Source organism: Stomoxys calcitrans, chromosome 2 (genome assembly GCF_963082655.1).
Source record: "Stomoxys calcitrans chromosome 2, idStoCalc2.1, whole genome shotgun sequence".
Lineage (NCBI taxonomy): Eukaryota > Metazoa > Arthropoda > Insecta > Diptera > Muscidae > Stomoxys > Stomoxys calcitrans.
This window is the reverse complement of record NC_081553.1, coordinates 149,575,315-149,596,703: the sequence shown is the minus strand read 5'-3', so window position 1 is coordinate 149,596,703 and position 21,389 is coordinate 149,575,315. Positions and strand designations below refer to the sequence as shown.

Below are 21,389 nucleotides of genomic sequence, written 5' to 3'. Positions count from 1 at the left end.
ATATTAGAAAAGGTTCTTGAACCTATATTAACATTGTTTCCCTCAGTCGTTTGGCTGACTGCGCCGTTTTCAATTCGGTGAGACCTGTACAGGAAATCTCCGATAATTAAGAGAGTTTCATTCATTACCGGTAAAGGAGTTTCATTCATTACCGACGTGCCTTCAAAGAATACGGTTTACCAAAGAACGCCGATTACCCAGTCAAATTCAAATTCGTTCTTGTCCTCAAGATTCGAACTAGATGTCTTCGTCAAAAGCCTTACAGACCGCTACTCTTTTTCCTTTTTTATCCAGACGTTTTTTTCTCTCTAGGTACCACAATGAGCCGAATATTCCCACAGGCGATTTATGTCATACATTACAAACACACTACTCTTGCACTTCATCTCTTGTCCTCTTTATTATTGTATAACTATACAATACAGTTTATTTTCTATAGGGTTTAAATCGGAAGCTTTTAACATATCATGTACTTTTTATAACGGAAAATAATTCGGCCTCCATTTACAGATTGTATCATTTCATATTATGTTATAATTATGAAGCTGATACAAGTGCTTGGTATAGTTTTTGAACCGTCGTGGTAACCATTTGACGTAAATTTTCATCATCTGTTGTAGTGACAGCCTGTAATGAAAATTAAGTAATAAATTAGAGTATTAACAATAGTATTATCTTACCATGGTTTCTAAATTAACTTCTACATGCTTATCAGAGACATTCACCGGTAATATATCACCTTTAAACATCTTCGGTACACAGCTTTCACCAAACATGTCCTGGAGAGTTTCTAACAAACATTCTTTAAAATGCGTCCGATCTGTTTTGCTTTGACTTGTTGTACCCTTAATATTTGTACCTCCCATCTCTGTCTGCATAACACAAGCTAGGACTGAATCCGCAAACATATCATTCACTGGTGTTGCTTGCCATTCCATGACAATGATTTTAGCATCCACAGTAAGCTCTATGCAATTGAAGGCGCGAATACGTTTACCTTCCTCAAAAATTTCAACAGTTCCGGCACCACCAATGCGATCTAAAAGCAGCTGCAAAGTATAAAGAGAGCTGCTCCATGGAATTGATTGACGTTGTGTCACAACAGACATGCTCATATCCGTATATTCTACAAAATAAATTAAATCAATTAACGAAACAAATGGGTAATCATCAGTCAAGAGGTAAAAATTGAGACAAGGAAAAATAACAATTCTTTATAATGTAAGTGGAGCGGACATTTTGTTATTTCATCCGCAGGAATATGCTTTACTAAAGGCGTGCAAAGCTAGGTTAGGTCAGTTTATGTTGAAAAGAGTGTACGGATATTAATCCACCCCATATGGAAATATACCAGTAATCTGCTTGTTGTGCGCTCTAAATACTAAACACTAACATCAAAAAAATCGAAGTAATCAATTCCGTGATACTTAGGTTAGGTTAGGTTGAAAAGAGGGTGCAGATATCAATCCGCCCCATGCCACTATGGACATACACCTAAGCCAGTTATCGGCTTGTTGTGCGCTCTAAAACCTAAAAAGAAAATCTTAAGTTAGGAATCCTTAATTGTTTTCAATACCACTCCCCTAAGTTGGTTCATGTGTGATATTGTGTCTCCACCTAAGTGCCGGTATGTTCGTCGCTCATGCTATTAACTCGGACTACGTCGCCGCGAAAGGTTTCGGGTTAACCAAGTTTATTGACGGCTCTGGCCTTCACTGCCAAATTTTTTGGTCTTTTATTCTCTCTTACTCCGCTGTGGCCCGGCAGCGAAACGATGCAGATCGTGCCATTCTCAGAGAAGGCGTTAATCTCCATCTTACACTCCAAGACTGTTGGTGACCTTACAGTCTTGGTAGTTACTGTCCTGACGGCCAGTTAACTGTACGTAAAGATGTTCACACACGACGTTCTCGCATTAACACCCCACCACCTCACGTATTCCGTGATCGCTCGAATCTCCGCCTGGGTTTTCAATGTAGACCCCCAGGCCCACTCTCTCCTCTGGCATTGATCCATCTGTACAGCATGATCTCCTAGATGTCAATACCAATCCAAGACAGTGCCTCTGACTGAAATGTCTCGCACTCGACCTCAAGTGTCATCTCAGGTATCCGATCGGAAACCTCTTCTAGTCCATCAAGGTTTCTTATCGCGCCTCGATAATACTGCGATGGTATGACCTACTCCTATCTTCTATCCATTCTCCCATCGCATTAGGTCTCATAGCCGATGTAGGTTTTTCTTGCCTACGAATCCCAACATGCGATCCGTCGCCAATTTGCTACTACTATCTACTACATCGCCTTTGTGAGCTGGGGGATGTCCATCTTTCCCACCTGGTCAAGCTTTGCACCCTCCTAGGGAGTGTGGATACCTCCGACGAGTTTTAGGACGGTAAAAATACATTCTACTGATGGTGGAAATCTACCGGATGCCTGCCGATATTGAAGACTGTATAAGTCAGCTCATCTCTGTTGTGCTTTCTAGCCACTCTGGCGTAAGAGGACGGTTTCTTACCTTTTTCAGCGACCACCTCGCTCCACATCGCCCCACCTCGCCCCACCGTGGTGTCTCTGGCGTCCTTTTGGAAGTCACAGTTCTCTTTGAAGACTCAGGGGCCTTACGAGTTACGTACATTCACCGATATTACTTCCGTTACTCTTAAGGAGTCATCAAAATCAGCTATCGAATGGTGGCAGTTATGAATATCTCCAAATAGTTTAAGTTTAGTCTTTAGTCTTAACATCAATTAAAAATAATAAAGTACATATACTACCAACCTAAGAACTGCAAAGTCATTTAAATAAAGTTCAAACGACGGAAAACTTTAGTGCAACCAAAACAAAAACAAAATGTGACTCCAAAATAACGAAAATTTAACTAAATGTGTGATTGCCAAACAAACAAATTGATTGAAAATTGGTTAACGCCGGCTGGTTATTTGGATCCTACTGTCAGTATTGAGTGAGAAGACCACAACAAATAATACCAGAGAGTATTAAAAACAACAACAAATTAAGGAATCGTTTGGTAAAGTCAAAACCAGCTGATTTTACAGAATTTTAAGAGAAAGAAAATATGTTAATGCTGGAAAACTTCGATAACAACAGAAACATGGTCAACATTGACGAGCTCAGCGAGGTGATAAGAGGGCAGGACGATATCATAAATACACTACTAATTTAGCTGCAGCAACAACGGTTCCAAACACAACAGATGGAGCAACAACAACTTCAACAGCAACAATCTTTACAGTTTCAGTTTTTGGTGCAACCAAAAGACGTTATCGAGCAATTTCGAAGGATAAAGCCGCTTAATGGAAAACACAATCCAGTCGCTTTTGTGAAGTCCGTTGCATCAATATTCAAATTGGAATCATTATCAACGTGAAAATTACAGGAGACGTAGCACAACGATTTGCGATCTCGACAATTTATTCTAACTATTTATTATGGATGTCAAGGAGAAAAAATTTTCAATAACTAAAACCTATGCCGAAGTATGTAGATAGATTAAAGTCAGTAATTTAAAAGAACTATTTTCAATTTTTCAATAAAGTATACACGAAATATCTCAGAGTCATTAAAACTATCAAGTTATAAAGCAGAAAATTTCGATAGAGACTTAGTGAACATAATGGTGGACAAATAAACGACAAGGAAACACTACAAGAGATTATATTGAAATACACCAAACTAAAATTATTCACGGACGGATTGATTAGAGGCACAGGAAAAATAACAAAGATGAGAAAGAATCCAGAAAGTACAATACCACTTACACCAAATATTATCCAGCCAGCAACGAAAAAGGAGGTTACGGCGCTAATAAAATAATAGCAATGACAGACAGGCCGTAATAACAACCAATATACATACGGGCAGAGATAATTTTCCACAGACAACAGAAACAATGTCATAGAGAACGACTCAACCCAGACTATAAATTCGCACATGAGCGTAGGGTTTCTGGGACATAGGTAGAAACGATGCAAGAGGTACTAAATAAACGATCCGAGGAGATAATTTTTTTGACATTGCCTCCCAATGACCCTTACCCATAATCATAATTTCACTGGAAAAGCAAAAGATTAGGTGCCTTGAAGACGCGTGGCCTCACACCAGGATTATGAAAACAGGCATCCTAATAGAACCATATCCACAAATTTCCCTCCCTAAACCTTGTTATTATAAGACACTTATTGGCTTTAGAGAAGTTAAGCTCGACACGCTCCAATGGAAACTCACAGACTTTGAAAACGAAAACTTTTGTGCTATAGTAGGACAAAAAATTTTATCTGCCTTGAAGATGAAAATTAGAATCGAGCATATATTACGAAAAATACAATTATCCAAAGTATTTCCACAATATTTGCACACTGCAACCTCTTTCAAATGATACCTTTACAAGAAACTTTACCCTTGATCATCTGAATAACGAGGAGAAAGGAGCAACCTTAAGGCTGCTCTCCGACTACATTGACCTCCTTTTCAAGGATGGTGATACTCTTTCAGCTATTGACGAGGTGCATCATGAAATCGTAACTACAACGGACAGACCTTTATACTCCATACAGGTTTACAGGTATCCCCAGCTTCATGAGAGGGAAATTGAGACCCAAGTCAGGGAAATGCTAGGACAAAATATTATTACAATACTCCATTATGGATTGTCGAGCAGAGAAAAGATTATTCAGGAAAAAACAAATATAAATCATGATTAATTATTGCAAGTTGAACGAATTTACCGTCAGCGATAAATACCCGATTCCAAACCTCAATTCTCTACTAGACAAACTAGGAAGAGCCCAATATTCAATTTGTTTTTTTCATCCAATGATTTTAGGTACTACATACAATTTATTTACAATTGTTTATGAGATCTATCTTAACTTAGATATAAGGTTAGGTTAGGTTGAAAAGAGGGTGCAGATATTAATCCGCCTAATGCCACTATGGATATACATCTAAGCCAGTAATCGGCTTGTTGTGCGCTGCAAAAACTATAAAGTAACCTCTAAAACGAAAATTTTAAGTTAGGAATTCCGTGCGACTTGCAAAAACCTTAATTGTTTTCAATGCCACTCCCCTAAGTTGGTTCATGTCTGATATTGTGTCTTCACCTAAGTACCGGTATCTGTTGGACGTGAAAGCCGGGCAATGACAAAGGAGATGCTCCAACGTCTCATCATCTTCCTCGCATGCCCTACACATGCTATCACTTGCCGCACCGATTTTACATAAGTGAGCTTGTAGTCCAATGTGTCCCGTTATGATATCAGTAGCTATACTGACCTCCCTCTGGCTTCCTTTCAGTAATAGCCTCGTCTTCTCACAATCTACCGACCGTTTCGCTGTTCCACAATGTTGCATGCGCATTCGTCGCCCACTCCCTTAACTCGGACTGCGTCGACCTGAAAGGCTTCGGGTTAACCAAGTTTATTGACGGCAGTCCTCTGGCCTTCACCGCCAGTCGTCTGCCCTTTCATTTCCCCTTAACTCCGTTATGGCCCGGCACCCAAACGATGCGGATTTAATCTCCTTCTTACACTTCAAGACTGTTCGTGACCTTACCGTCTTGGTTGTTATCGCCCTTATGGCAATTTTACTGTCGGTAAAGATGTTCAGACTCGACGTCCTCATGTTAGCACCGCACCACTTCACGCATTCCGTGATCGCCCGGATCCGTCTGCAGGATCGTGTTATGGTCAGGCAGTCTAAAACAGATCTCAGTCCTTGGGTTTTCAATGTAAACCCCCAGGCCCACTCTGTCCTCTAGCTTTGATCCATCCGTGTAACATGATCTTCCAGATGGCAATACTAGGGTTTCGTCAATCCAAGACTGTGCCGATGGCAGCAGTGCGTCGCACTCGACTTCAAGGTTCATCTCAGGTATCCGATCGGGAACCTCTCCACTTCCTTCCAGGTTTCCTATCGTCGCCTCGATTATACCACGATGGTATGAGCTGCTCTCATCCTCAATCCATTCTCCCATCGCCTTAAGTCTCATAGCCGCAGTGGCTGCCTCACACTTAATCTGTATTTTAATGGGTCGGATATCTAGAATAGTCTCCAGTGCCCTAGTGGGCGTGGTCCTCATCGATCCGCCTATGCCAAGACAACATGTTCTCTGAACTTATTGTATAGTCCTAACGTTGCACCTTTCCTCCATAGCAGTCCACTAAAGTACTGTGGCGTAAGTAAGTATTGGTCTAATCGCGCTCGTCTACATAGTGCCCAATATCCGTGAGCCTTCTTAGTATGCTCCTGAATGTGACACTTCCAATTCAGTTTCCTGTCCAAGATCACACCTAAGAATTTGACCTTGTCAGATATCGAAATCGTCTTATTGAGGAAACGTGGTACGTTAAATTGGCCCAACTTCGTCTTCCTCGTGAACAGGCATATTTCAGTCTTCTTTGGGTTAACATGGAGACCTTTGGGTCTAGCCCAATCATATGCCATATGCAAGACCCTTTTGGCCCTTCTGCATAGCTGGTTCGGATCCTTACCTCTTAGAAGTATTTTAATATCGTCAGCGTTGCAGACGGGTTCAAATCCGTCCTCAGTCAGCATCCGTAATAGGACATTTAACATGGTGGTCACCCATAGGAGTGGCGATAAAATGCCCATGTGGCGTGCCTTGCCATGGGCCACACAATTTATCGACCAGTTCCGTAGCATATGGTTTATCCAGTCTCTAGGGACCGGGTCCACCCGGTACTGGTCTAAGGATTGGATCAGTGTGCCGGTCCGCACATTGTTAAAAGCCCTATCGATATCAATGCATACCGCCAGGGTGTACGTTGTGGCATCGAAGGATTCTTCTATTTTATGCACAATCTCGTACAGTTCGCTGGATGTCATACTCTTTATCATGGTGTCCATAATACGTTCCATGGATTTGAGTAGAAAAGACGTAAGGCTTACGGGTCTGTAGGCCTTTGGTGTGGCATAACTTGCCTTGCCCGGAATATTCGATCAGGAATCTTCGAGGATTCCTTCACCATAAATTCCGTAATTATACACCTTCGATCAATATCATTATTCCACGATTCCGGTGTCTCCGTGAGTCCCGTCGTATCCTGTGAAAAATGGGTTTTCATCAAAAGCCTCAATATGTCCTCCGTTGTCTCTGCTCTCACTCCCATGTCGTCTATTAAAATTTCAGTTTGGACATGGGTTTTTGAGAGAAACTTTTTTATCTTGACGACGTCATTAATACTATCGACCTGTTCGCAGAAAAGCTTCCAGGAGCCGTGTGTAATACACATCCCAATAAACATCCGCCAACGACGTGCTCTGTGAGAGATTTCCCTTTTTCGAAGTTTATTTAAAATAAGGGGAAAAGGGATTAGGGAAAAAACTCCCAGTAAATTTTTATTCAGAATAGGGGAAAAGGGAGTAGGGAATAAACTCCCAGGGAATTGTTATTCAGAATAGGGCTACTAGTCTTTCCAATATTGAGAGATGCCGTGATTGTCTCGTTTTCGGCCCGCTGTTTCTTGGGCGGTGTTGAGTCACATGCCACTGCACGGCCTGGTGTCGCAGAATGAAAATTTCTATCCTAGTCTTCCCAATCTTGAAAAAAACAGCTTTGCTCCCGTAGTGCGCCATGCCTTTAATCTTAGCCAAACTCGTCGCGGACACTTAATTAATGCCAAACACAAAGAGAGTTCTTTCCTCCTTCTCCTCCCTGTGGAAGACCTCCCACTTCTCTTCGACCAAACATTGGTTTTGCTTGCCCGAGAATCCCAATATGCGTTCCGTCGCAAATTTACTGCCCCATCCCTTGATGAAGACCGCCTTTGTGAGCTGGGGGATATATACCTTTCTCACAAGGTCGAGCTTTGCGCCCTTCCAGGGAGCGTGAATACTTCTGACGAGCTGTTTGACGCTATCAATACATTCCGCCGACGTAAAACGCAGCGTAAAGATGTCCCCTGTAAACTCGCAGCTCATCATTTGTATGGGTGGACCCTCTTCAGAGTTCCACACATGTTCAAAAATCCGATCGTTAACCAGATCCTCCACTTGGGACCGATGATCTAGTGGAATCCTACCGGATGCACAGCCGATATTGATGACTGCATAAGTCAGTTCATCTCTGTTGTGCTTCCTTGCCACTCTGGCGTAAGAGGGCGGCTCCTTACCATTCTCAGCGACCATCATCCCCTTCCGTGATGGCTGTGGCCAGTCCACCACGAAGACTCACAGTCCACCATGAAGGCTCAGGGGCCGTGCGCGCTTCTTTCGTTCCTGTTCCAACTTTATCCACCGTCGCAGGACACAGTCTGGAGTTTCCATTGCGGGATGGCTGGCTTGGTTTTCCCAGAGTACTTAAAAGCGGGGAGCTCTTTTTCTTCATCAGTATTTTAGCAGTGTTATGCTCTTCGGGAGATCTGATTCTTTTTCCAGCTTCCGTAGAAGGGCCTGGAATGTAAGTTCTATCCCTTCCTGCATCCTGCACTTTTGCCCGATTATGCTGCCGGTTCATACTCCTCTGTCTCCTTCGTCGTGCGCCGGGTCGCTTTTTCGGTCTGCTTGTGTGGTTTATCCGTCTCTTCCTCATTTATTAGTCTGACGACTAGTTGTGCGCTTGAAGCATTACTCTCGACTACAGGTGCCAAAGCCACCACCGCAGATGTTGAGTCTTTGGAGTCCATTTCTAGCCTACTCCAAAAGGCTTTAAAATTTTTTCGTAATAGGTCGTACCTATTCCGAGATACGAATATATATTTACTTTTCTTTGGGGAGCGAAATAAAAGCACGTTCGCTTCACTCAACGGCTACAATACAATTAGATATTACTGCATATAATTCTTGCGCATTTGTTTTATGTACTTAGGATTTCCGACAATGAATAATATTTTAAGGTAAAAATTGGGATAGAAAACCTTATCTAGTAAAAAAGAAGGGGTTTTCAAACATAGTATGGAAATTTAATGCTTATAACTAGGTTATTTATATACAATAATCTACTTAAAACAAAATTTTCCAGTTTGTTGATGTGATAGTTATATCTAATTGTGTAAAACATTATTCTATGCATTCTCTAATTATTTCATAAGAGGAGCTTCTTACTTTTGAAAAAAAAAAATTAATTTTGCCTTTCTATGAAATCACGAAATTTTTCATAGCCAGTTTCATCATTTAAAGATTGTATGGGGAATCTCCATTGTTTGCTGTGTATCATTTTCAAACATTTATTCTGAATGATTTGCATTTTTTGATGTAACATATGGCAGCGTTATACCAAACGGGGGATACATATGATGAAATAGGTGTGATGACGCATTTAAATATAAGATTTTTGTTTTTCAGAATAAGTGTTGAGCGACGATTTCATATGGGTCACAGTGCTCCCGAATGATTTAACTGCCTATTCGCGGGCGCTAATTATATGTTTTCTAAACAGAAGTTTATGGTCAAGAGTAACACCAAGGTATTTAACAGTATTTTGTATCTCTATATTGTTTCCATTAAAAATAATCGGACGGGATGGATTCATTTTTGGAAAGTTATTATATGGACATATTATAGCTTGGGTCTTTGCATGATTAATTTTAATTATCCACTTCGTGAAGTACTTGTTGCAACTTTCTAAATTTTTTTTCCATCTTTTTGAGAAGTGCACTGGCAAGTTTACTGCTCGAGATTAATGCCGTATCGTCAGCGTAGTAGCCAAAGTTGAATGATCTGGAGGGTTTGAAGTTAGATGTGTACAGTGAGTATAATATTGGCGATAATATTGCGCCTTGTGTAGCTACGATTTTTTCAAAAATCGGCAATAATTTTGCAAAAATATTCCGGAAGATTCATGGGGATTAATTTGTAGATTAGTCGATTTTGCAACATAGTTTCGAAAGCTTTCTCGATGTTTAACAGAACCATACCTGGCGACTTCTTGCATGACTTGTTTAATAGAATTTTATTACATATTCGTTTCGATTGGAAAGAGCCAAATATTTTACTATCTAGCTAAAGGATTTCATGAGATTCCAGCTAGGGAGGAGGGCAGGGCTAAGACAATGTTTTCTACCCCTCACATACAAAATTAGGACTCTGAATATAGAAGATACTATTGGCATTGTTGGATAAGTTGGATTTGAATAAGGGAAGTAAGATCTGATTTGTTTTCTGTTGCGCTCGTGAAGCAAGTCGTCTTAAAGAGCCCTGTTCAAATTCAGATGTTTGTTTTACAACCTACTCTAGTTGGGATACTATGTAAAGCATACACATACATATTAAATTCTTTGAAAGAGATATGTAAATTCATTTAGAATTAAACCAAGTTATCTCATTTTCTATTTTCGCAGTACTTAAGGCGCCAAAATCGAGAATGTATTAAAGATTTCAGTTGATTTTTTTTTATAATAGTAAAATTGTGTTCATAATTACTTCGTTATATATTTGTTCGCTTGTTCTCTATTACAGTTAAAACCGATTATACTGGCCTGTTCTGGTTATCGAAATTGCAAAACGAAAGATTTTGTTTGCCTTGTCATATTTATGTTGGAATGCATACTATAATCAAATTTCTATATAGTAAGAGGAACCTCAAGTGATATTAAAACCAAAAACGAAGACGACCCAGAAAATATAGCCAAAACAATTTTGCTTTCGTTTTGCAATTTCGTATTTAAATCTAAACTCCGATCTGGTAATTTTTGTTCCAATAAACAAATATTAACAACTCTAATAAGGTTTTATAGATCTTTTAGGGCTGTGGTCTGCCCAGACCACATCCGCTCAAATATATATAGAAAAAATGTTCACCTATTCTGGGGTTAATTTTTTTGGTATTAAAAGTAAGGTAAAACAAGTAGGAGCTTGCTAAGTTTGGCCGGGCCGGATCTTATATACCCTCCACCATGGATCGCATTTGTCGAGTTCATTGCGCGGTATTTCTTTTTAGGCAAAAAAAGAATAAAGGATAAGAATTGTTAAGATATTGGATCTATATCAAGTTATACTCCGATTCGGACCATAAATGAAATGAATGTTGAAGACCATAGTATAAGTCATTGTGTTAGATTTCAGTCCACTCGGAAAAGAATTTCGACGTGTAGGAGCTCAGGAAGCATAATCGGGAGATCGGTTTATATTGTAGCTGTATCAGGCTATAGATCGATTCAGACCATATTGGACCCTTATATTGAAGGTCATGGGACAAGCCGTTGTGCAAAATCGGATAAGAATTGCGCCTTCTAGTGTCTTAAGAAGTCAAGATCCCAGATCGGTTTATATGGCAGCTATATTAGGTTATGTACCGATTTAAACCATACTTAGCACAGTTTTTGAAAGTCATAACAAAACACTTCATGCAAAATGTCAGCCAAATCAAATGAGAATTGCGCCCTCTAGTAGCTCAAGCAGTCAAGATCTAAGATCGGTTTATATGGCAGCTATGTCAGGTTATGGACCGATTTGAACTATACTTAGCACAGTTGTTGAAAGTCATAACAAAACACTTCATGATCAATTTTAGCCACATCGCATAAGAATTGCGCCCTCTAGTGGCTCAACAACTCAAGATTGGTTTATATGCCAGCTATATCAAAACATGGCCGATATGGCCCATTCTTGTTTGAAAAATTGTGTGGAGCAGACGTTTTGTTATTTCGCTCCGCAAGAATTTTCCTGTTACTCGTAATAGGTCATTATTTTATTTAGAAAAACAAGTAAAAGCGTGCTAAGTTCGGCCGGGCCGAATCTTATATACCCTCCACCATGGATCGCATTTGTCAAGTTCTTTTCCCGGCATCTCTTCTTAGGCAAAAAAGGATATAAGAAAAGGGTTACTCTGCTATTAAAACGATATCAAGATATGGTCCGGTTCGGACCACAATTAAATTATATGTTGGAGGCCTGTGTAAAATTTCAGCCAATTCGTTTAAGAATTGCGCCCATTGGGGCTCACGAAGTAAAATAGAGAGAACGATTTATATGGGATCTGTATCGGGCTATAGACCGATTCAGACCATAATAAACACGTTTGTTGATGGTCATGAGAGGATCCATCGTACAAAATTTCAGGCATATCGGATAATAATTGCGACCTCTAGGGGTCAAGAAGTCAAGATCCCAGATCGGTTTATATGGCAGCTATATCAGGTTATGAACCGATTTGAACCTTATTTGACCCAGTTGTTGAAAGTAAAAATAAAATACGTCATGCAAAATTTCAGCCAAATCGGATAGGAATTGCGGCCTCTAGAAGCTCAAGAAATCAAATCCCCAGATCTGTTTATATGACAGCTATATCAGTTTATGAACCGATTTGAACAATACTTGGCACAGTTGTTGGATATCATAACGAAATACTTCGTGCAAAAATTCATTCAAATCGGATAAGAATTGTGCCCTCTAGAGTGTCAAGAAGTCAAGACCCAAGATCGGTTTATATGGTAGCTATATCAGGTTATGGACCGATTTGAACCATACTTGGCACAGTTGTTGGGTATCATAACAAAACACGTCGTGCGAAATTCCATTCCAATCGGATAAGAATTGCGCACTCTAGAGGCTCAAGAAGTCAAGACCCAAGATCGGTTTATATGGTAGCTATATCAGGTTATGGACCGATTTGAACCATACTTGGCACTGTTGTTGGATATAATAAGAAAACACGTCGTGCAAAATTTCATTTCAATCGGATAAGAATTGCGCACTCTAGAGGCTCAAGAAGTCAAGACCCAAGATCGGTTTATATGGCAGCTATATCAGGTTATGGACCGATTTAAACCATACTTGGCACAGTTGTTGGATATCATAACAAAACACGTTGTGCAAAATTTCATTCTGATCGGATAAGAATTGCGCACGCTAGAGGCTCAAGAAGTCAAGACCCAAGATCGGTTTATATGGCAGCTATATCAAAACATGGACCGATATGGCCCATTTACAATACCAACCGACCTACACTAATAAGAAGTATTTGTGCAAAATTTCAAGCGGCTAGCTTTACTCCTTCGGAAGTTAGCGTGCTTTCGACAGACAGACGGACGGACGGACGGACGGACGGACGGACGGACGGACGGACGGACAGACGGACGGACATGGCTAGATCGACATAAAATGTCACGACGATCAAGAATATATATACTTTATGGGGTCTCAGACGAATATTTCGAGTAGTTACAAACAGAATGACGAAATTAGTATACCCCCCATCTTATGGTGGAGGGTATAATAAAATATTTGAAAGAAAAATTTAAGTCACTCAAAGATAGCTGCGATAGAAGAATCCATTAGGTGGTTGATGATCTGCGTCTGTTTCCAGTGGAGCGGCTGAAATATAGTCCGAGAGAAGGCTTAGAATGAACTCCAAAGATCCAACAGCTGCGGTGGTGACCGTAGCATGTTATCTGCTACTGAAACCAAGACTGGTGGAGCGGCAGATCCAGGTTACACTAGCCAACAAACGAATGGTCAGCAGGGGGCCGAAAACACCTGTTTTGAGTCTTAAGGGCAAGGACGAACCTATTCTATCTTCGCATGCCTATAATTTGCCTAGGCCATCGGCCTTCCCCGGCAAACCAATACGCTCTTTAAGAGGTTGGAATAATAGAAGGCGCATCGCTCTCAGGTTTATTGAGAGGCTTGGTGCGAATGATCCCAAGACTCTCCCTAATAGGGAGAGAGATAGCGCATGCTTGGATACCAAGGATTCCCTCAGATCCTAAGGGAATGTAATTCCAATCTTTCAACCACCGACTGGAATATTGTTGGATTAGATGAGGCTCATGGTGACCAGAGACATGCAGTATTCATACTAAACTAAAGCTGTCTAGCAGACTTCGACAAGTCTGAAGGGGTTGTATCCTACGAATTCAACAAGTTGAAACTGAAGATCTATGGAAGCGGTGGGGTTAGAGAAGCAGGAGAAGACTCAGCAGTTGTTGCTGAACACTTGCCTGAGCAGGAGACGGAAAATCCCCCGAGACAGGAAGGGAAGGCATTGGAAGGGGACTCGACAAGCACTGAGTGGGTAGGTCATCCAGTTGGACTGGGCTCAAGATGTGCGCCAGCGGAGAAGCACGGAACTCAGAAAGTATTTCGACATCAGCAGTTAGTGAAACAGCTAAAGAGGAATCGTCGACACCGCAAGTGTCCAGTGTCCTGAGGAAGAGTGATTCCACTACATTCTTTCCTGCCCCTGGATGCGTACGAAAGCTCATCATGACAAAATCTAGAATCTTGTGAGGATGAACTCCTGGTGGAATTAGAAGACGAGGCTAACACAACAGTGGTGGAAGTTCTGAATCCTGACTATGGTCCGGTTTCTACAGGTCAAACTCCACTATTGTAAGGACGCCTTCAAACCGTAAGGTGCTGGTTGAAGCAGTATTTGTACAAGATCCGGTGCATCCCGGCCTCTCACTGCGACTCTCCGCTCGTTACCGCTGATTGTCCGCGACTGCCGACATATGTGTCTACTCAATCGCCGCTTTTTGATAACAAGTACTGTAACACTTCACCTTATAGAACCGATTGGAACTACGAAATCCATGGTAATAGAAGTTACTTAAACTCATATACGGATGGTTCCAAACTAGACGACCAGGTGGGCTTTGGGGTGTACTTTAAAGATCTGGATCATATCGAAAAAGTTACCCGGCCACAGCAGTGTGTATCAAGCGGAGATCCTTGCAATTAAGGAAGTGGTGGAATGGCAAAGATATAATGTCACAACGACGATTGTCAAAAATATCTTCTAAGACGTCCAGGCAGCCATTAAATCCCTGGAGAACGTATTTCTGAACACAAAAACCGCCATCGACTGTCGCAGATCTCTCAACGAGATGTTATTCGCTTTCAGGTTAATTAAGAGGCTTGGTGCGAATGTTCCTAAGACTCTCACTAATAAGTAGAGATTCCCTAAATTGGGTTTGGGATTCGCAGCACAGGATTCCCTAATACTATACGTCTAGATTCGGAAACTGCACCGCAGAGAGCCAAAAGGCTGTGGTCACATGGAGGGCATCACATGAATAAAAGAACTAGGACGGACAATAGTCAGATGGGTCGAAAATTCTTTGCTAATGTCGCTAGGGACAGTTTGGTGATGGCAGTTGTCGACAAGGGAGAAGAACAGGGCTGCATACCTAGGAAAAATTGGAGTGGGATAGTCAATGGACAGTCATCGGTATCCTCCGATGTCCTGGCGGAATTTCCTGGATCTCCTCTAGTTTGTGACGATGCAGGCTGGTATCGGGGCCGGTACAGACTTATTGCCTTCGGAGATCAACGCTCAATTAAAATGTATGGTTGTGCGCTTCAAAAGATTGGTGAGGACTGGCCAGGTGCAGCACTAGATTAAGTCAGATCCTGAATCCATGCTTGGAAGACTAATGGAATGTAGTCTCATTCTTTCACTCACCGACTGGAAGATTGTTGGATTGGATGAGGCTGATGGTGACCAGAGACATGCAGTATTCGTATTTAACACCGGCTGTCCCACAGAACTAATACCACCACCACAGCTGTTGGGTCTTTGGAGTCTATTCTAAGCCTACTTCTTGGCTCTAGATCTGCCGCTCCACTGGAAACAAACGCAGATCGTCAACCGCCTAATGGATACCACTACCGTAGATATCCTTGAGTGACTTAAATTTTTCTACCAAAAATAATGACCTATGACGAATTACAGAAAAATTCTTGCGAGAGAAATAACAAAATGTCCGCTCCACTTAACAGAACAAACAAGTACCTGTGTCTTTTAGCCGTGAAAGCCAGGTAATGACATAGGAAAGGCCCCAACGTATCATCATCTTCCTCACGATTTTCCGAATTTTCATAAGTGACTCGTAGTCCTATGTGTCCTGTTATAATACCAAATTTATACTGACCTCCTTCTTACTTCCTTTCAGTAATAGCCTCGACTACTCACGATCTCCCTTAACTCGGACTGCGTCGTTATGCATGAATGAAAACATAAATGGGAAATCATACACATTGTTTAGAACACCCACCAACAACAAACATTGTTTGGGCTAAACAAATCTAACTAACTCATTAATGACCATTGGACCTGCTTGGGTATAGTGAGAAGCCGGGCTATGACAAAGGAAATGCTACAACGTCTCATCATCTTCCCCGCAAGCCCTACAAATGCTATCACTTGCCGCACCGATTTTACATAAGTGAGCTCGTAGTCCTATGTGTCCCGTTATGATACCAATAGCTATACTGACCTCTTTTTTGCTTCCTATCAGTAATAGCCTCGTCCTCTCACGACCCGGATCACCCCTTGGGATTTTCGCCGTCCTACCGACTATTTCGCTCTTCCACAGAGTTATGTTTGTCACCCACGCCCTAAATCGGACTGCGTCGACTCGAAAGGTTAACCTTCTTACACTCCAAGATTATTCATGACCTTACCCTCCAAGTTATTATTGCCCTTATGGCCATTGTAGTGTCCGTAAAGATGTTTACACTCGACGTCCTCGCATGAATACAAAACTGCATAGCGCATTTCGTGATCGCCGGCATCTCCGCCTGCAGGACCTCAGTCCCTTGGATCTCAATGTAGACCCCCAGGTCCACACTTTTCTCTAGCTTTAATCCTTCCGCGTGTAAAGCTAGCCTATTTGTCAACCATTTCCGAAGTCGCTTTGCTTCAATTATACCCTTATATGGGATCTGTGTCAGTTGACAATTGTCAACATCTCTCACAACGTAGCGATCATTATCTAATACTTTTTCAATAATGTAGGGACCACGATATTTTTCACAAAATTTCTTATTCTTCCCAACTGTATTGTCAATATTCATAATAACAACATAATCACCCTCATCGTAAGGTTTTGCCGGTTCATGATGTTTGGAAAAGTATAATTCGTTGTAGTTCTGAGATCGCTGTATAGAATTCAATGCCTTAACCCTCATATCCCTCAAATTTAGTTTCTCCTCATTACCCATTTTCTCATCTAGATATTCCGACAGCTTATCTACCACCACCCCTCGTTGATTCATTCCAAAGAGTAACTTCGCTGGGGTTTCCTTTGTAGAACTGTGAACACAGTTATTGATAGCATATTCCACCTGGGACAATTTCAATGACCAATCGGAATGATCTATTGGGTCACTCAATTTGCTCAACATGGACTTAATAATACGATTTACACGCTCAACCTGCCCATTTGCTTGTGGAGAGGCAACCGCCACCTTAACATGATTAATATTATTTTTCAAAATGAATTCAGAAAACTCCAATGACGTAAAACATGATCCTCTGTCCGAGATTAGGCGTCTTGGTCTACTGTAATAACTAAAATACTTTTCGAGAGAACAACAAACCTCCTTAGTGCTCGTCGAATTTACAGGATAAAGTCGAACAAATTTTGTAAAAGAATCAACTACCACTAAAATGTGTTTTCTTTTCGATTTTAATGATGGAAGTGGTCCGAAGTGATCCACGTGTATCGTATTGAATGACTCCGCCACCTTTGGAATGCTGTACATGTTTTGTTGTCTCTTGTTCAAGGTCATTGTAAGTGAATTGCAATCTGTGACTATGGTAAAATGTAATCCTTCTAAATACACACGAAACCGGCGCAACGCGTAAATAATTGCGAGTGTTTCCAGTTCGAAGCTATGATATCTCGATTCTGCATTGGTTGTAGCCTTTGAAAAAAATGCTACGGGGTGGAACTTTTTATCATCCTGACGCTGCATCAATATTGCTCCGAATCCATGAGAACTTGCATCACAATGTAACTCCGTATCGCTTTTAGGGTTATAGATAGCTAATACTGGGGCCCGAAGTAAACGAGACTTTAATTCACTAAAGGCCTTTACACATTCTTCAGAGAAAACGAATTTTTTCTCTTTACGAAGCAAATCTAACAATGGCCTTGCAATATTTGAGAATGACGGAACGAATTTCCTAAAGTAGGCATTGGTATTTGTTTCACAGCTCGCAAGTGATTTTCTGTCGGCCGTATACCTTTTGGGCTGATTAAGTATCCTAAATACTCTAAACTCTGATAACCAAATTTACATTTAGTTAACTTGATACGTAATCCGTACTCAAAAGCACGTCCAAGTACAACCGCCAATGTCTGAACATGAGAATCGAAATCAGAGGATGCAATCAATATGTCATCCATATATATAACCACTCTATGGTCCTCTATTAAGTCGCGAAATATACCATTTATAAAGCGTTGAAAGGTTGCTGGAGCATTCTTTAAACCAAATGGCGTCTTCAAATACTCGTACTGTCCAAATGGGGTTACAAATGAAGTGTATGGAATTGAATCATTATGCATTTCTATGTTGAAAAATCCATCCTTCAAATCCATGAGGCTAAACCATTTTTTGCCTGATATGCTCTCAATACAGTCCTTGATGAGGGGTAAAGGAAAGTTATCCCTAATAGTCTTTTTGTTTAACGCTCGATAATCGACACACATCCGCGTTTCCCCTGTCTTTTTCTTTACCAACACAATTGCTGACGTGTATGGAGAATTGCTGTAACGTATTATTTTCCTTTCTAACAAATCACTAACAATCTTCTGCGTTTCCTCACGATCACGAACCGACAATCTACGGGGAGAGCAGTGTATTGGAATATCATCAGATAATTTAATCTGCATCCTATAATCAGATGACTTTTTATCAATTCCCTTTGGAGTTATATAACGATTATGAATAAGATCTTCTAAAGTCTTCTTCTGGAATGAATTTAACAAAGGATTTAGATCAATATCGTCCGTACGTATCACTTGGGAATTCACAGGACTATCATAAGAATTGCTTATCGTAGATGGTGTAGACACCGAGGTTATATTATTATTGTCATTTATTTTTCTTGTGGATTCAAATACTTCTATATCATTCGTAGTTTCCTTGACTTGAAGTAATTTTACATTAAATGCATGCATAAAGTTCCGTCCAAGAATCATTGGAACATGAATGCTCTCGTTCGGAACAACAAGTAATTCTATTTGTTTAGACGATTTTTTAAATTTTATTAAACAAGAAATATTTCCATATATTTTCAAAGGGGAATTGCCAACTCCAACATACGAAGTTGGTATTAAATTCTTCGAACTTATCACACCAGTCGGTAATAAAGACATCTTAACCAAACTAATTGGGCTACCGGAATCGATCAAGCACGAAATATTCGCAGAATTAGTATATTTGGATCCACAAGAATATTTAAAGGCCACACTTACCATTTGTGTTGTGTCTACAATATCATTACTACAAAATATGGGAGCAGTAACATTCATCCTTTTAGGACAATCCTTGTAAAAATGTCCCATTTGGAAACAATGGAAACAAGATCCCGGTGGACGTCGAGGCTTATTGCAGGTGTTCTTCATATGTCCAAATTGAGAGCAATTGAAACATCGTATGCCATTAGTATTGTCACGGCCTTCTTTATGAGTACTGACTGTTTTTGACCTGCGTTTCTCGTATCTATCTATTCCATGCATCAATTCTTGTAATGAGTTTGATCCGTATAGAATGGATATGTTGTTGGTTTTATCTTCCATTCCGTCTATTATAATGTCAACCAGTTCTTGCTCGTTGATTTCGCCTTCTGCTGCAATAGTTTGCATTGCTACTATATAGGCAATACACGGCTCTGTTGGCTTCAACTTGCGCAAACGCAATTTTTGATAAACTTCTTCTTGCGTTACCGTTCTCTTGAAAATGTCTAAGAGCGATCTCTTCAACTCCTTATATTCTTTGTAATTTGAATTTTCCATGAACTCTCGCGCAGTTCCAACCAGCAAATATCTTAAGCACATATATTTTTCTTGGTCAGTCATATTTATAGTGTAGCTTTCAAAAGAGTTTATCCATTTTTCAATATTTCGTCCATCATTCCCAGAAAATTTCGGAACCATCATAGAGAGCTCGTCATAATTGATATTTGTAGAAACCTTTTTTCCACCGTTTTCTAAAGATTCAATTTGGTTTCGAAGAGCCAACATTTCTTGCTTCAATCTCAAAACTCTAATTTCACTCTCTAGTTCATCAGCTTCACGGGATAAAACGCTTGAACGAATGAAAGGGTCTGTTACCTGTGATGGAACAGAAGGTCTAGAAAATTGTCCTCGAAGTAAGTTTGCAGGAACGGAAACTGAGGAATAATTGACGGAGGGTACGGAAGAAACAACACAAGAAGATACGGAAGGAGGTACGGAAGTTTGTGTTTGCGGAAGAACATCACAGGACACGCCAATTGCTCTATTGTTAAAAGCGACACCCAATGTATTTGTATTCATTAAATCGGAAATAACTGATGAAGTCCGGGCGGCAGAAACAGAAGCAGCAGTCCCTGAAGTACCAGGAAATTGTCTTTGAACTGTATTTACAGGAACGGAAGCAGAAGAATTATAGACGGAAGGTACGGAAGAAATTACGGAAGGAGGCACTGAAGTCTGTGTTTGCCGAAGATTTGCACAGGATACGCCAATTTCGCTGTTATTAAAAGCGACACTCAATGTATTTCTAGATATTAAATCGGTTGAAGTCCGTGCGGCAGAAAAACAAGCGGCAGTTCCAAGAACCAATTCAGTTTGATTTGTGGACTCACCATTACATTGAAATGACTGAAGCAAATTTTCAGGATCGGCAGTTGCGGAATTAATAACGGGAGTTTCATTCAAAGTATTGGATGACATTGTAGTGACAGTTACAGATGAATTCCCAGCAGAATCAGAAGAAACCACATTTCCAGAAGGCAATTCAGTCTGCTTTGATGGACCAACGTTAACTTGCAAAGAATCATATAATGTTCTCAATTGTGCAATTGACGCTGTTTCTGGAAATTCCACATTTGAAGCTTTCAAAGCTGAAAGAATTCTTTCTCGAGTAGGGCGTGAATCCATATTTTGAGTCTTCTTTTTTTTATTTATTTTTTTTTTTGGGAACCCCACACCTGAATTGTAAAGCTTCTGTCAACAAACTGACTCTTTTTATTATATTTTTCAAACAAACAACATTAAAGGAACAAGCTAGTCTACTTAGTTTCATCAAAAGTTTCTTATAAATACGAGTATAACAAGTTATCATATTACACGTGTAACATTATCTTCCAGACGGCAATACTATGTGCCGCTAGCGGCGGTGCCTCACGCTCGACCTCAAGTGTTGTCTTAGGTATCCAATCGGAAACCTCTTCCTCCTGTTCAGGTTTTTCGCTAGATTATTCGTGACCTTACCCTCCTAGTTGTTATTGCCCTTATGGCCATTGTAGTGTCCGTAAAGATGTTTACACTCGACGTCCTCGCATAGTGCCTAACATTTGTAAGCCTTCTCAGAACGCTCCTGAATGTGACACTTCCAATTTAGTTTCCTATCCAAGATTAATTGCTTAATTGTTTTCAATATCACTCCCCTAAATTGGTTTATGTCTGGTAT

The 21,389-nt window shown here is 40.5% G+C and overlaps 2 protein-coding genes across 4 annotated transcripts in view; both read right to left on the bottom strand.

The window, feature by feature from the left end:
* Window positions 1–375: 375 nt before the first annotated feature.
* The window catches only part of LOC106090509 (cleavage and polyadenylation specificity factor 73), a 216,436-nt gene continuing 195,422 nt past the window's right edge, over window positions 376–21,389 (bottom strand). For all 3 annotated transcript variants that reach the window (XM_013256726.2, XM_059363975.1, XM_013256727.2), the window contains 2 exons: window positions 681–1,126; window positions 376–627 (listed from right to left, as the gene is read on the bottom strand). In XM_013256726.2, the coding sequence (XP_013112180.2) occupies window positions 538–627; window positions 681–1,126 (536 nt within the window). In that variant the 3' untranslated portion in view covers window positions 376–537. The remainder of the gene's footprint in view (window positions 628–680; window positions 1,127–21,389) is intronic.
* LOC131995341 (uncharacterized) lies at window positions 19,023–21,111 on the bottom strand. The gene is made up of 2 exons (XM_059363976.1): window positions 19,190–21,111; window positions 19,023–19,109 (listed from the first exon to the last, which is right to left on the bottom strand). The coding sequence occupies exons 1-2, from the start codon at window positions 20,855–20,857 to the stop codon at window positions 19,101–19,103; spliced, it is 1,677 nt and encodes a 558-aa protein (XP_059219959.1). The 5' UTR covers window positions 20,858–21,111; the 3' UTR covers window positions 19,023–19,100.